Source organism: Crinia signifera, chromosome 6 (assembly GCF_055691185.1).
Source record: "Crinia signifera chromosome 6, ASM5569118v1, whole genome shotgun sequence".
In the NCBI taxonomy this organism is placed as follows: Eukaryota; Metazoa; Chordata; class Amphibia; order Anura; family Myobatrachidae; genus Crinia; species Crinia signifera.
The window spans coordinates 35147439-35161559 of NC_139222.1; the positions used below are offsets into that span (position 1 = coordinate 35147439).

Genomic DNA, 14121 nt, shown 5'->3' on the forward strand with positions numbered 1-14121 from the left:
TCCCCCATATTGCAACATGTCACAGTGTAACATACAGGGATCCCCCATAGTGCAGCGTGTCACAGTGTAACATACAGGGATCCCCCCATAGTGCAGCGTGTCACAGTGTAACATACAGGGATCCCCCCATAGTGCAGCGTGTCACAGTGTAACATACAGGGATCCCCCCATAGTGCAGCGTGTCACAGTGTAACATACAGGGATCCCCCCATAGTGCAGCGTGTCACAGTGTAACATACATGGATCCCCCCATAGTGCAGCGTGTCACAGTGTAACATACAGGGATCCCCCATAGTGCAGCGTGTCACAGTGTAACGTACAGGAATCTCCCCATAGTGCAGCGTATCACAGTGTAACATACAGGGATCCCCCCCCCATAGTGCAGCGTGTCACAGTGTAACATACAGGGATATCCCCCATAGTGCAGCGTGTCACAGTGTAACATACAGGGATCCCCCCATAGTTCAGCATGTCACAGTGTAACATACAGGAATCCCCCCATAGTGCAGCGTGTCACAGTGTAACATACAGGGATAATCCCATAGTGCAGCGTGTCATAGTGTAACATACAGGGATCCCCCCATAGTGCAGCCTGTCACAGTGTAACATACAGGTATCCCCCCCATAGTGCAGCGTGTCACAGTGTAACATACAGGTATCACCCCCATAGTGCAGCGTGTCACAGTGTAACATACAGGGATCCCCCCCCATAGTGCAGCCTGTCACAGTGTAACATACAGGGATCCCCCCCCATAGTGCAGCCTGTCACAGTGTAACATACAGGGATCCCCCCCATAGTGCAGCGTGTCACAGTGTGACATACAGGGATCCCCCATAGCGCAGCGTGTCACAGTGTAACATACAGGGATCCCCCCCATAGTGCAGCCTGTCACAGTGTAACATACAGGGATCCCCCCATAGTGCAGCGTGTCACCGTGTAACATACAGGGATCCCCCCATAGTGCAGTGTGTCACCGTGTAACATACAGGGATCCCCCCATAGTGCAGCGTGTCACCGTGTAACATACAGGGATCCCTCCATAGTGCAGCGTGTCACCGTGTAACATACAGGGATCCCACCCATCAGTACAGTCATATCCAAACTGAAGCCCTCCAGCTGAAACTACACATCCCAGCATGCTTTGCCATAGTTTTAGCATTCCCTAATAGGAAAACTGTGGCAAGGCATGATAGGACTTGTAGTTTCACAACAGTTGGAGGGCCATAGTTTGGACGTGCCTGGTCTACAAGAACTACAAGTCCCAGCATGCACACCAGTCTGTGCATTGCAGCACCACAGCTAGGGCTGGGAGGACTCAGCTGCCTCTCCCTGGTCCCAGTGATAGCACACACCTGGTATTATACTGCAGCCTGTGTGAGTAGAACAGCAGCTCCCCTGTAAGTGCCCTTATGGCTCACACCCAGCAATCACTACTATGCTGTTACTAGCAGTATAATACCTGGGGTAACCTGGTGCCAGCTGCAGCACTCTCCCTCCTGCCTGCCATGCACACCAGGAAGTAAGTAACGTTTCCCTGGTAACACAGCTCCTCTCACTCTGCCCCACACAGGAAATACACTTTGGCTACAGCCGCGGGGGAGTCTGGGAGCTACGTTCAAACCACAGGATAATGGCCGCCGCTGTATGTATGAGGACACTGGGACATCAGTGCCGGTAATTGCGTGGTGTGAATGCATTGAGAGAGTGATGTGATGCGAGGTCACATGAAGCTGATAGATTCCATGCAGTAAGTACTACTACTATGGATCCATAAAAATTGTCCCCTGTGTAAGTGAACGGCGGCCATTTTTCCGAAGACCAGTCCCCACGTTCATTGGCGGCAGCATCTCGGCTTCCTGCTGTGGCAGCGCTGCTGATCTTACCTGAGACCTCGCGCTTCCAGCAGCCACAGTGTTTAAGTTACGGGGGAGCGATAGAAGGCATTGCCGTATCTGGTAGCAGCTAGCAGGTGAGTATTGTGCTGCCACTTGGTGTTATTATACAGGAGGAGCAGCCTGTGGATGTCCTGTTATACAGGGGGAGTAGCCTGTGGATGTCCCATTATACTGGGGGAGCAGCCTGTAGCGTCCCGTTATACAGGGAGAGCAGCCTGTAGCGTCCTGTTATACAGGGAGAGCAGCCTGTAGCGTCCCGTTATACAGGGAGAGCAGCCTGTAGCGTCCCGTTATACAGGGAGAGCAGCCTGTAGCGTCCCGTTATACAGGGAGAGCAGCCTGTAGCGTCCCGTTATACAGGGAGAGCAGCCTGTAGCGTCCCGTTATACAGGGAGAGCAGCCTGTAGCGTCCCGTTATACAGGGAGAGCAGCCTGTAGCGTCCCGTTATACAGGGAGAGCAGCCTGTAGCGTCCCGTTATACAGGGAGAGCAGCCTGTAGCGTCCCGTTATACAGGAAGAGCAACCTGTAGCGTCCCGTTATACAGGAAGAGCAGCCTGTGGCAACCCATTATACAGGAAGAGCAGCCTGTGGCAACCTGTTATACATGGGGAGCAGCCTGTTGCATCCCGTTATACAGGGAGAGTAGCCTGTGGCAACCCGTTATACAGCCTGAGGCATTCCGTTATACAGGTGGAGCGCTTTGTTGCATTCTCTTTTACACAGGGGGAGCAGCCTGCAGCGTCCTCTTATACCATACCCTCCAACTGTACCGATTAAGCCAATACAGTACCGATTTTTAACGGTCTGTACCGGCAAAATAAAAGTGTACCGGATGTACCGTTTTTTTGACGGCTTCCTCCTCCTCCTCAGCTTTACGATTGGGTGCCTGAGAATCTGTAATCTGGGTAGAGAATCTGTAATCTGGGTTTCTGCACCCATTCCCAGTGTGCATTTTGGATCCCCCAGCACTCAGGGGCGTGCCATATCTGTAAAGGCAAAGACATTGTAGGCAGCGCATGCGCATTTGAGGTTTCCGTACGCCGTGGAGCAGCATATCTGTGACAGCCGCAGGACTGCTGAGGGCTTGGAGTGTGTGAGTGGAACAAACCATTTTTAATTTATCATGGATGTGGCTAAAAAGGAACATACTTCTGTATATGCTGAGCATTGCTGGTATTTTTATATTGAATGCTGTTAATTTAAATACATATAGCTGAAAAAAATGCCCAGTATGGATTCGGAAGGGGGCGAGGTTACCCCCTCATCCCTTTAATTCCGGGCACATATTATACCCCTTTTACACCGCCGAAAAATCCGGGTCAGCGGCGGGTCAGACCCGGATCCTCGACGGTGTAAATGGGGGTATCCGTGTCCATTTACACGGGTCCTCTACCCAGGTCCTGACCTGGGTAGAACCCGGATGGGACCCGTGTAAATGGCGGTGTAAATGGTCCCGCTGCGGGTCCAGGCACCCGCAGCGGGTCCACAGCGTGCAGCGCTGGGGAAGCTGTCCCCAGGTGCTGCGGGAGGAGGGGGGTCCCTGCGGATACTGAGGGGAGAGGGGGTACCTGTCAGCGGCCAGCCTGACAGGGCGCTGCCACTGCTGTATCTCCCCCGCTGCTGTATCTCCCCCGGCGGCCGGTCCTTGCGGCGGATGGACAGTCAGTGTCGGCGGTCCCTCTGGCGCAGGGGAAATAGTACTATTTTCCCTGCGCCAGAGGGACCGCCGACACTGACTGTCCATCCGCCGCAAGGACCGGCTGCCGGGGGGAGATACAGCAGCGGCAGCGCCGGCAATCATAGTGTCAGGCTGACAGGTACCCCCTCTCCCCTCAGCAGCCGCAGGGACCCCCCTCCTCCTCACAGCACCCGGGGACAGCTGAGCTTACCCCCACAGCACCCGGGGACAGCTTCCCCCCTCTACCCTCACAGCACCCGGGGACAGCTTCCCCCCTCTACCCCCTCCAAGCTATATAGATCTATATATCTATATAGATATATCTATATCTATATAGATATAGATATATCTATATAGATATAGATATATCTATATAGATATAGATATATCTATATAGATATATCTATATATATATATATATATATCTATCTATATATATATATATATATCAACAAGGAAAGGCAGGGCTGACCCAGGTTCAATGTAAATGGTGCAGACCCAGGTCCGTCCCAGGTCGAAGTGCTGTGTAAATGCAGTATAAAGCAGGGTCAGACCCTGGAAACTCCAGCGTTCAAAGACCAGGGTCGGACCAGGGTTTTTGGTGTAAAAGGGGTATTAATTACACAGGTTCTGTGGCTGATGAAAATCAGGTTAAATGGAGTCTTGAAGTCAGCCAGCCACAGAATCTGTGTAGTTATTGTGTCTATAATGAAGGGGATGAGGTGGTAACCCTAGCGCTTGTACTATATGTGCACCCATTGTTCTCTATATGATCTATATTTGTATATGCGGACACATTAGAGGCTGCTGTTGGGCCCCTGTGTGGATTCTCTAATTTCTACCTAATATGTCACGTGTACTTTGTGGAATCAGTGATGGGTCTCATCCTCACTTCTCCGTTGTCCTGGAATAAATATAAAACTATATATTCCAGTATATTATATTTATTCCAGGACAACGGAGCAGTGAGGATGAGACCCATCACTGATTCCTCAAAGATGAACAATGACAAGAGTCACATGACTGAAAGGATACTAAATCTTACCCTGGAGATCATCTACCTGCTGACTGGGGAGGTGAGGGGGGATCTGGGAGTGTCACTGTGACATCACTTATATCTATAGTAATAATACAGGGACATGACTGGGGAGGTGAGGGGATCTGGGAGTGTCACTGTGACATCACTTATATCTATAGTAATGATACAGGGACATGACTGGGGAGGTGAGGGGATCTGGGAGTGTCACTGTGACATCACTTATATCTATAGTAATAATACAGGGACGTGACTGGGGAGGTGAGGGGATCTGGGAGTGTCACTGTGACATCACTTATATCTATAGTAATAATACAGGGACGTGACTGGGGAGGTGAGGGGATCTGGGAATGTCACTGTGACATCACTTAAATCTATAGTAATAATACAGGGACATGACTGGGGAGGTGAGGGGATCTGGGAGTGTCACTGTGACATCACTTATATCTATAGTAATAATACAGGGAAATGACTGGGGAGGTGAGGGGATCTGGGAGCGTCACACGGACATCACTTAAATCTATAGTAATAATACAGGGACATGACTGGGGAGGTGAGGGGATCTGGGAGTGTCACTGTGACATCACATATCTATAGTAATATTACAGGGATGTGACGGGATCTGGGAGTGTCACTGTGACATCACTTATAGCTATAGTAATAATACAGGGACGTGACTGGGGAGGCGAGGGGATCTGGGAGTGTCACTATGACATCACTTATAGCTATAGTAATAAAACAGGGACGTGACTGGGGAGGTGAGGAGATCTGAGAGTGTCACTGTGACATCACTTATATCGATAGTAATATTACAGGCAGGGGATCTGGGAGTGTCACTGACATCCCTTATATCTATAATAATAATACAGGGTCATGACTGGGGAGGTGAGGGGATCTGGGAGTGTCACTGTGACATCACTTATATCTATAGTAATAATACAGGGACATGACTGGGGAGGTGAGGGGATCTGGGAGCGTCACACGGACATCACTTAAATCTATAGTAATAATACAGGGAGGTAACTGGGGAGGTGAGGGGATCTGGGAGTGTCACTGTGATATCACTTATACCTATAGTAATAATACAGGGACATGACTGGGGAGGTGAGGGGATCTGGGAGTGTCACTGTGATATCACTTATATCTATAGTAATATTACAGGGACATAACTGGGGAGGTGAGGGGATCTGGGAGCGTCACTGTGACATCACTTATATCTATAGTAATAATACAGGGAGGTGAGGGGATCTGGGAGTGTCACTGTGACATCACTTACATCTATAGTAATATTACAGGGACATAACTGGGGAGGTGAGGGGATCTGGGAGCGTCACTGTGACATCACTTATATCTATAGTAATAATACAGGGACGTGACTGGGGAGGTGAGGGGATCTGGGAGTGTCACTGTGACATCACTTATATCTATAGTGATAATACAGGGACATGACTGGGGAGGTGAGGGGATCTGGGAGCGTCAGTGATGACTGGGAGTTTATGCAATCATAGTCTATTTCTTCTTTGGGTTTCAAGGTCACCACAGGGTTTACATCGGCATTGTAGGCAGATCCAGATTACCGGGCACCAACCAGCAAAGCTCTTAGGATTCCCAGAATACACTGCTCCTCGCCCCTATAACCCCGCCTCCATGCTCAGCTCCCCGGGTTTTGTTGATGCCAGCAGGAAGCTGGTGCACCATGTATTTTAGTTGATTATTTTCTTTTTACTCTGAGCATGCAGCGCTGTCAGTCCAGGTGACTGCAGCGCTGCAACTCCATGACCCCCACCGGGTCTGAAACTGCTCTAAGGCCTGGGCCAAGAATGGTACTTGCGGCAGATGTAGCACCGTACAGGCACCTTGGTTAGTGTGGCCGGCACATCAGGGGCAGGTAATAGCTTTCTCTGAGAGCGGCTAAATCAGTGTCATACGGAACACAATAGCGCAATATTGTCTGTATCAGGTTATGGCTTATTATACAAGGGTTCCACTCACATGTAATGGTATTAAAATCGCATGTCAGTCCACAAATCTGGATAATCTGCCTCTCTCTTCGTCAGTGGCGGCTCTTACCCTTGCAGAGGAGGGGGGCTGCCGCGATGCGGGCCCTGTTGAAGTCGAGGTGCACACACGCCATTTTGTGATAGTATGGCCGCCATTTTGGTTCGCAGAGTTGCGCAAATAAAGTTTCCATACCCGAGTATGTGTGACAAAGTGGACCAGAAGAGTAGACATACTATCACACATAAATTCATAATAACACACTCACACGAAATGAAATATAGTTAAAGGTTTAGAACGCCACACATAGCTTAGTTAGCCCTGCACACACCTGTCTGTATCGTGTTTAGTACCGTTCCGTTCAGTTCATTATGCGAAGTATTCCGGTCATTGTGAATATTTCGCAATATACACTGCCCGATAGTTATGGACATAATCCATATTCCAGAGACAGTTTCTGTTGAAAGTAGTTAACAAAGGAAACTAGATAAAACCGGTTCTTATCCCTGCTGACGCCGAAACCACCAAACAAAGGACTCTTAAAGTTCACTCCCCTGCACCTGGTCAGACCTGGTACAACGTCTAACCTCCAATCACAGTGGACCGGACATATGATCTCTGGCCAATGAGAATGGCCTTTGACCTCCCCTTTCTGACCCTATAAGATAGGCGACCCGGAGCAGGCTCGGTCACTTCGGCACATCTACTTTCCCTGGACCTTCCTACCGGACTATAGTTCATTCCTGAACGATAGTGAGCTCTGACCGGATCGCGCTTCGCATACTTGATGAGACGGGTAACGGTTGCATTTTCACGGTATTTATTCTTAGAGTATTGTTGGCTGATTGTGTCTTGTATCTGTATTCTTTCCCCTTAGCAGAGTCTGTTTAGAATCCATTGTTAGTATATTGTATCACTTGTTATACCTGTTTATTCTTATTTCTGTAACCCCCTTTTGTCCATTAGGGACTTAAATACAAACCTTTTATGGAGTTCTAATCTCCTTATTTCTATTCAGTGGTCGTGTCTGTTTATTCGCATAATAGCGATAAGGTACTTTGCGGACTCTGTCCTTTAAGGAATATTCGCAGATTAGAGACAAAGTACTGCGAAAGGATCTCTTATAAAGGTATTGGTTCTTGGTGTTTAATATACAATAAAAGGTACGCTACGCTGCGCTACGTTTTGTTCGCACGTAGTTAGGTATAAAGGGTAAGCAAGTTGCGGACACATTACGTAACCTGCGCTATTCACTTATTGTATCTCTGGTCATATTTTAATAACCATTAACAGCCCCCTCTGCTGCCACCACCGCTGTGCTCCCTGTTGCTGCCGGTCCCAGCCACCGGTCCACTGCCAGCGCATGCTCAGTAACATTGAAACCAGAGCAGTCTCACAGACTATATCTGGCTTCATAGGCAGAGAACAGTGGCGGATTTTACTTGGGCAGGGATTATGGTCCAGTCCAGGATACTGTCCCTCCTCCTCCGTATCAGACTCACCAGACCGTTGTCCATTTCTCCAGCCAAATTCTAAGTCTTTTGCTTAAGCACTTTCAGACAATAATGTCCTTCCTCAGAAGCATAAGACTAAGTGTTCCCTGGACCACCAGGGCAGTGAGCACAGGCTGGGTGTAATCACCCATTTTATACAGGGCTCATAAGTAACGGTGGGGGAAGGCCAGCATAGGGGAGGCGACACTGGCTTGTAGCCCCTCCCCCAGCTTCAGACGCCAGTCCACTGCAGATTTCCAGACCTCCAGCTGCTCTCACTTCCCTCCTCCTCTCTGAGACACCGGCAGCCATCTTCTGCATGCAGCCTTCGGGTCTCCTGGAGTGTTGGGTCTGTCTCCCCTGTAAGAACACCTACTGCTGGCAGTTTTGTACAGCATTCATATCCTCCTTCTCCCATAGCAGCGCAGTAGTTGATCAGAGTGCCTTGCAGTGTATTGTACCACTACTGTACTTATATCTCTGCATTGTCTGTGACTGATGTGCTAGTTGTCTATTTTCTGCTATCTGCTCTATCTAATAATCTATCCCATAACAGGGCCCACACCTCACTCACTGATACATGGGAGAGACAATGAGCAGAAAATCCTGGAACTCACCAACAAGATCATCCAGCTGCTGACTAAAGAGGTGACTGCTGGGAATGGGACATTATACAGTGACATCGGGGGAGCTGACTGCTGGGAATGGGACATTATACAGTAACACCGAGGAAGGTGACTGTTGGGAATGAAATATAGTGACAAAAGGGGATGTGACCAGAGAGGAAACTGCTTGGAATGGGACGACGTACAGTAACACCGGGGATGTGACCGGAGAGTTGACGGCTGGGAATGGGACATTATACAGTAACACTGGGGGATGTGACCGGAGAGTTGACGGTTGGGAATGGGACATTATACAGTAACACTGGGGGATGTGACCAGAGAGTTGACGGCTGGGAATGGGACATTATACAGTAACACTGGGGGATGTGACAGGAGAGGTGACTGCTGGTAATGGGGCGTTATACAGTAACACTGGGGGATGTGACAGGAGAGGTGACTGCTGGGAATGAGACGTTATACAGTAACACCGGGGATGTGACCGGAGAGGTGACTGCTGGGAATGGGACATTATACAGTAACACCAGGGATGTGACCGGAGAGGTGACTGCTGGGAATAGGACATTATACAGTAACACTGGGGGATGTGACAGGAGAGGTGACTGCTGGGAATGGGACATTATACAGTAATACCGGGGGATGTGACCGTAGAGGTGAATGCGGGGGATGGGACATTGTACAGTAACACTGGGGGATGTGACCATAGAGGTGACTGCTGGGGATGGGACATTGTACAGTAACACTGGTGGCTGTGAATTGAGAGGTGACTGCTGGGAATGGAACATTGTACAGTAACACCGCGGGGGATGTGACCGGAGAGGTAACTGCTGGGGATGGGACATTGTACAGTAACACTGGGGGATGTGACCATAGAGGTGACTGCTGGGAATGGGACATTGTACAGTAACACCACGGGGGATGTGACCGGAGAGGTAACTGCTGGGGATGGGACATTGTACAGTAACACTGGTGGATGTGAATTGAGAGGTGACTGCTGGGAATGGGACATTGTACAGTATCACAGGGGGAAGGTTTCTGGGGGGTGATGACTGTATCATTGTATGTGTCAGGTTCCTATAAGGTGTCAGGATGTCACGGTCTATCTCTCCATGGAGGAGTGGGAGTATATACAGTAACACCGAACACAAGGGTCTGTACAAGGACGTGATAATGGAGAATCACTGGCCCCTCACATCACTGGGTAAGAGGAGAATACATTTTATTGTACAGGGTACAGCAGATATACACAGATCATCTGCTAATCACACATGTACAATGTCCTCAGTCACTGTGTGTCTCCTACAGATGGGCTCAGTAACAGAGGTACCCCAGAGAGATGTCCCCGTACTCTATATTCCCAGCACAGTACAGAGGAGAATCCCAGGACCCCACAGGAGAATCAGGTAGGTGGGATATAGTGTTGCCTCAATATATCAAAGTGACTGGCACTATATGAATTGCAGCAGTTGTGTGCATCTTATACACTGATATTCTAATGTGTAATCTCAATAACATCAGACATTTTTTAGGTTCAGTGTGAAGATTCGTCTGATATTAAGGCAGAAGATACAGAGGGAGAAGAGACGGATGTGCCTGACATTAAGGCAGAAGATACAGAGGGAGAAGAGATGTATGTGCCTAACATTAAGACAGAAGATACAGAGGGAAAAGAGACAGATATGAGGGGTGATCAGCAGTGTAAGGAGGAATTCCCTTCAGATATCAGCACAGGTGAGCAGTAATCAATTATTACATATTTTCCTTATTCTTCCAATACAGTTTTCTCTTATCCTACACCCTCTTATCCTACACCCTCCTCTCAGACCAAACTAATGAGGACAATGCATCTATTAAGTTGAGTCCAGAGCCATCAGCCCCTATTATATTCCTGCTCTCCCCCTCACATCATGTCACTGTGTGTTACCAGAGATCTGACCAGTCTCCTCCCTGCACTCTCTGGTGTATCTCATACATCAGCAGCCATCAGCCCCTATTATACTCCTGCTCTCCCCCTCACATCATGTCACTGTGTGTTACCAGCCCAGAGATCTGACCAGTCTCCTCCCCACACTCTCTGGTGTATCTCATACATCAGCAGCCATCAGCCCCTATTATACTCCTGCTCTCCCCCTCACATCATGTCACTGTGTGTTACTAGCCCAGAGATCTGACCAGTCTCCTCCCCACACTCTCTGGTGTATCTCATACATCAGGAGCCATCAGCCCCTATTATACTCCTGCTCTACCCTCACATCATGTCACTGTGTGTTACCAGCCCAGAGATCTGACCAGTCTCCTCCCCACACTCTCTGGTGTATCTCATACATCAGGAGCCATCAGCCCCTATTATACTCCTGCTCTCCTCCTCACATCATGTCATGGTGGGCCTTATTCTGGTTGAGTCGGATGGCTCCGAATGCAGACGGACGGCCGATGGTTGGTGTTTTCGCATGTGCAGAGGCCCGCCCATATCCCTGCTTTTGCACAGAGAAATGCCCGAGTGGTCTGGAGCACTCGGTGCTGCCTGACCATTCGGTCCAGCATTCAATGGTCGGGATTCTGAACGCCGGGATCCCGACCGCTGGGATTTAAACTGCATCCCGAAAATAACTCACTTTTTGAAACGATTTAAATTACAACTTGTGCCCCCCAAAAAAGAAACTTTTATTTAGATATTTAATTAAAATATGGAGGAACCAACTGTTAGGACATGCACATTTCTACAAACATTGAACATGCAACAGTTGTCAAAGATAAAAGGGGTTTCTTTGACAGGACAACAAAAAATAGTGAGCTAAAATAAAAATGCCCTCGCTTCAAATATAGTCTGGAGCAGAGGGACCTTGCTGGTATCGTGTGCCTAGTGCTATAGAGCGATTCTTATGCTGTGTACACACTGTACAATCAGCATGAGATTTTGACTATATAGTCCGAATTGCTTGCAGATCGTGAGCAGATTGCACAGGTTTTTTATCTTGCGATCCCGATGCGCTCTCCCGGGACAGCACAAATTGAAACCCAGGTAGACAGGCAGCAATGACTATACAGTGCAAATCGAATGCAGATAGCATGAATTGTATGTAAAAAGTACAGAGATAGCCAAGATTGCATAGCAGTCGAATCTTAAGTCAAATAGCAAGGGGATTTAAGTATCAAGTAGAGTAGAAGAAACACTGTTTTTAGTAGTATCTGTTGTAACCGTTTTATATAAATGTTGCGATTTTACCAACAGTGCAGTGGTTTTATCGGTTTCCACACAAATGGCTATATTATCAGAACCACTTTATTGGCCATGTAAACTCTCTAGAGAAGAGAATTGGATAAACTGCGCTCACCTGTGCTGCACTTATGGTATGTGTGAAAATGCAGCATGTAGATAGATAAAATGAGTAGATGAATAATCAGATTGAGAGATGGTAAACAGATAAAATTCAAAGGGAATTTATTGATCAAAATAAAGGTTATGTTGTAGTGGGAAAATGTATGGAGTCCTGGTATTCCAGGAGTAGGCCAGCGGGGTATCACTCCACAAGGCCTATTTATGAGGTATAAGTATGACCTATGTAGGTCCCTTTAATCCATAGGTCCCTTATTAGGAACCTATGTACCTGTGTGGGTGACCGCAGCGGTCTGTCAGGACAAGGGGATAAGAGAATGCGCTTGGCAATGTTATTTGTCCACAACAATGTGAGGGGATAGAGTCCCGTGGATCTCTGTAAAGTCTCGTATTAAAAGTGCTGCAGAGGTTTGAAGGAATGGGGAGGTAATTGTCCAGTGCCGTGTGGTGTTAGGTGTTGCCGGCGTAGAGGGCAGTGAGCGGCGTCCCGCTGTGTGCTCTTACCGGATCGATGTTAGAAGGTTCTGCCGCCTTGCTGTATCTGTTGTTAGTAGCACGGGTGAATGCACAGCCATGCCACAGCACCCGGCTCCACAGTCACTGTCTCCCGTGACTTCCGGGTTCCGCTCTCGCGAGATCGCGGTTCCCTTGGCAACGCTTGACAGAGTACTGCGGGCTCGTACTCCCGGCTGGGAGGAGGCTGCGGCAGGGGGTGGTGATAGTAGGAGGTTGATTGCTGAATTCTAGGATGAATTAGGTGTCCCCACGTATACTCTCGTAAACTAGGATTTTTTTTGTGGAAACAGTGCAGCTTCAAGCATGGTACAAGAGGGATAACAGGACATACATACATTGCATCAGTTGCGCATACAAATGACAATTTCAGGTGTTATGATTTGCAAGGTTAGACAGAGCAGTCAGGTGGTTAGATTAGCAGTATCTTACAGTACATTGTTCAATAGCTATCGGGAAGCTTTTTGCGGTTCTTGACGACTTGGCAAGAATGGACCTGAAGCATCTACCTGATGGGAGAATATCAAACAAGTTATGGTCAGGGTGGAGTTTGTCCGCCATGATCTTCCCAGCTTGCTTCTTGACCCTACTTAAGTATTGTTCCCTTACAGGGGGAGGTCCATCCCAATAATCCTCTCTGCTGTCCTCATCACTCATTGCAGTCTTCGTTTGTCAGATTCATTGGCCCCTCCATACCAGACTGTAATAGAGGAACATAGAACGGACTCCACGATAGCAGTGTAAAAGAGCAGCTCCTGCGAAATATAGAATTTTTTCAGTTGCCTCAGGAAGAACAGCCGCTGTTGGGCCTTTTCGACAATGGAAGTTATGTTGGCTCCCATCTGAGGTTGCAAGAGATTTTTGTCCCAAGGAATTCAAAGGTATCTACCCATGACACAACTCTGTTGGAAATTACCAGTGGGACCTTGACATTTGGTTTTCTCCTGAAGTTTACTATCATCGCGACTGTTTTGATAGGGTTTAGGTCCAGGTTGTTTCTGCCACACCACTGTGAAAGTCTGTCCACTTCCCCTCTGTATGCAGACTCATCTGCCTCCTTGATTAGGCCGATGATGGTGGTGTCATCAGCAAATTTTATGATTTTTACTGACTGGTCACTCGAGATGCAGTCGGGAGTAGGGCAGGGGGGAAAGGACGCATCCCTGGGGAGTACCAGTGCTGATCGGACGAATGGCGGATGTGAAGGCTACGGCTTTCACCACCTGTTCCCGTGCCGTCAGGAAGTCCACAATCCAGGAGCAGGTAGATTCTGGAACTCCTAGGGAGAGAAGTTTGGGCTTTAGGATAGCGGGGGCAATTGTGTTAAATGCAGAGCTGAAGTCAATGAATAGGACCCTGGCGTAGGTGCCTGGATGATCCAGGTGTTCCAGGATATAATGCAGCCCTAGGTTAAATGCATCCTCAACACTTCTGTTTGCTCGGTAGGCGAACTGCAGGGGGTCGAGATGGGTGTTTCTCACCTCCCTCAGATGGTTCAATACCAGTCTTTCGAATGTCTTCATGACCACTGATGTTAGCGCGACT

The 14121-nt window shown here is 48.5% G+C and overlaps 1 protein-coding gene across 3 annotated transcripts in view; it reads left to right on the plus strand.

The window, feature by feature from the left end:
* The first annotated feature begins 1664 nt into the window (after nt 1–1664).
* The window catches only part of LOC146007519 (uncharacterized), a 33761-nt gene continuing 21304 nt past the window's right edge, over nt 1665–14121 (plus strand). Inside the window, exons 1-5 of one of the 3 annotated variants that reach the window (XM_083145942.1) lie at nt 1665–1748; nt 8660–8751; nt 9797–9927; nt 10032–10129; nt 10256–10457. In XM_083145942.1, the coding sequence (XP_083002068.1) occupies nt 9816–9927; nt 10032–10129; nt 10256–10457 (412 nt within the window). In that variant the 5' untranslated portion in view covers nt 1665–1748; nt 8660–8751; nt 9797–9815. The other 2 variants (XM_083145943.1, XM_083145941.1) reach the window with 2 other exon arrangements.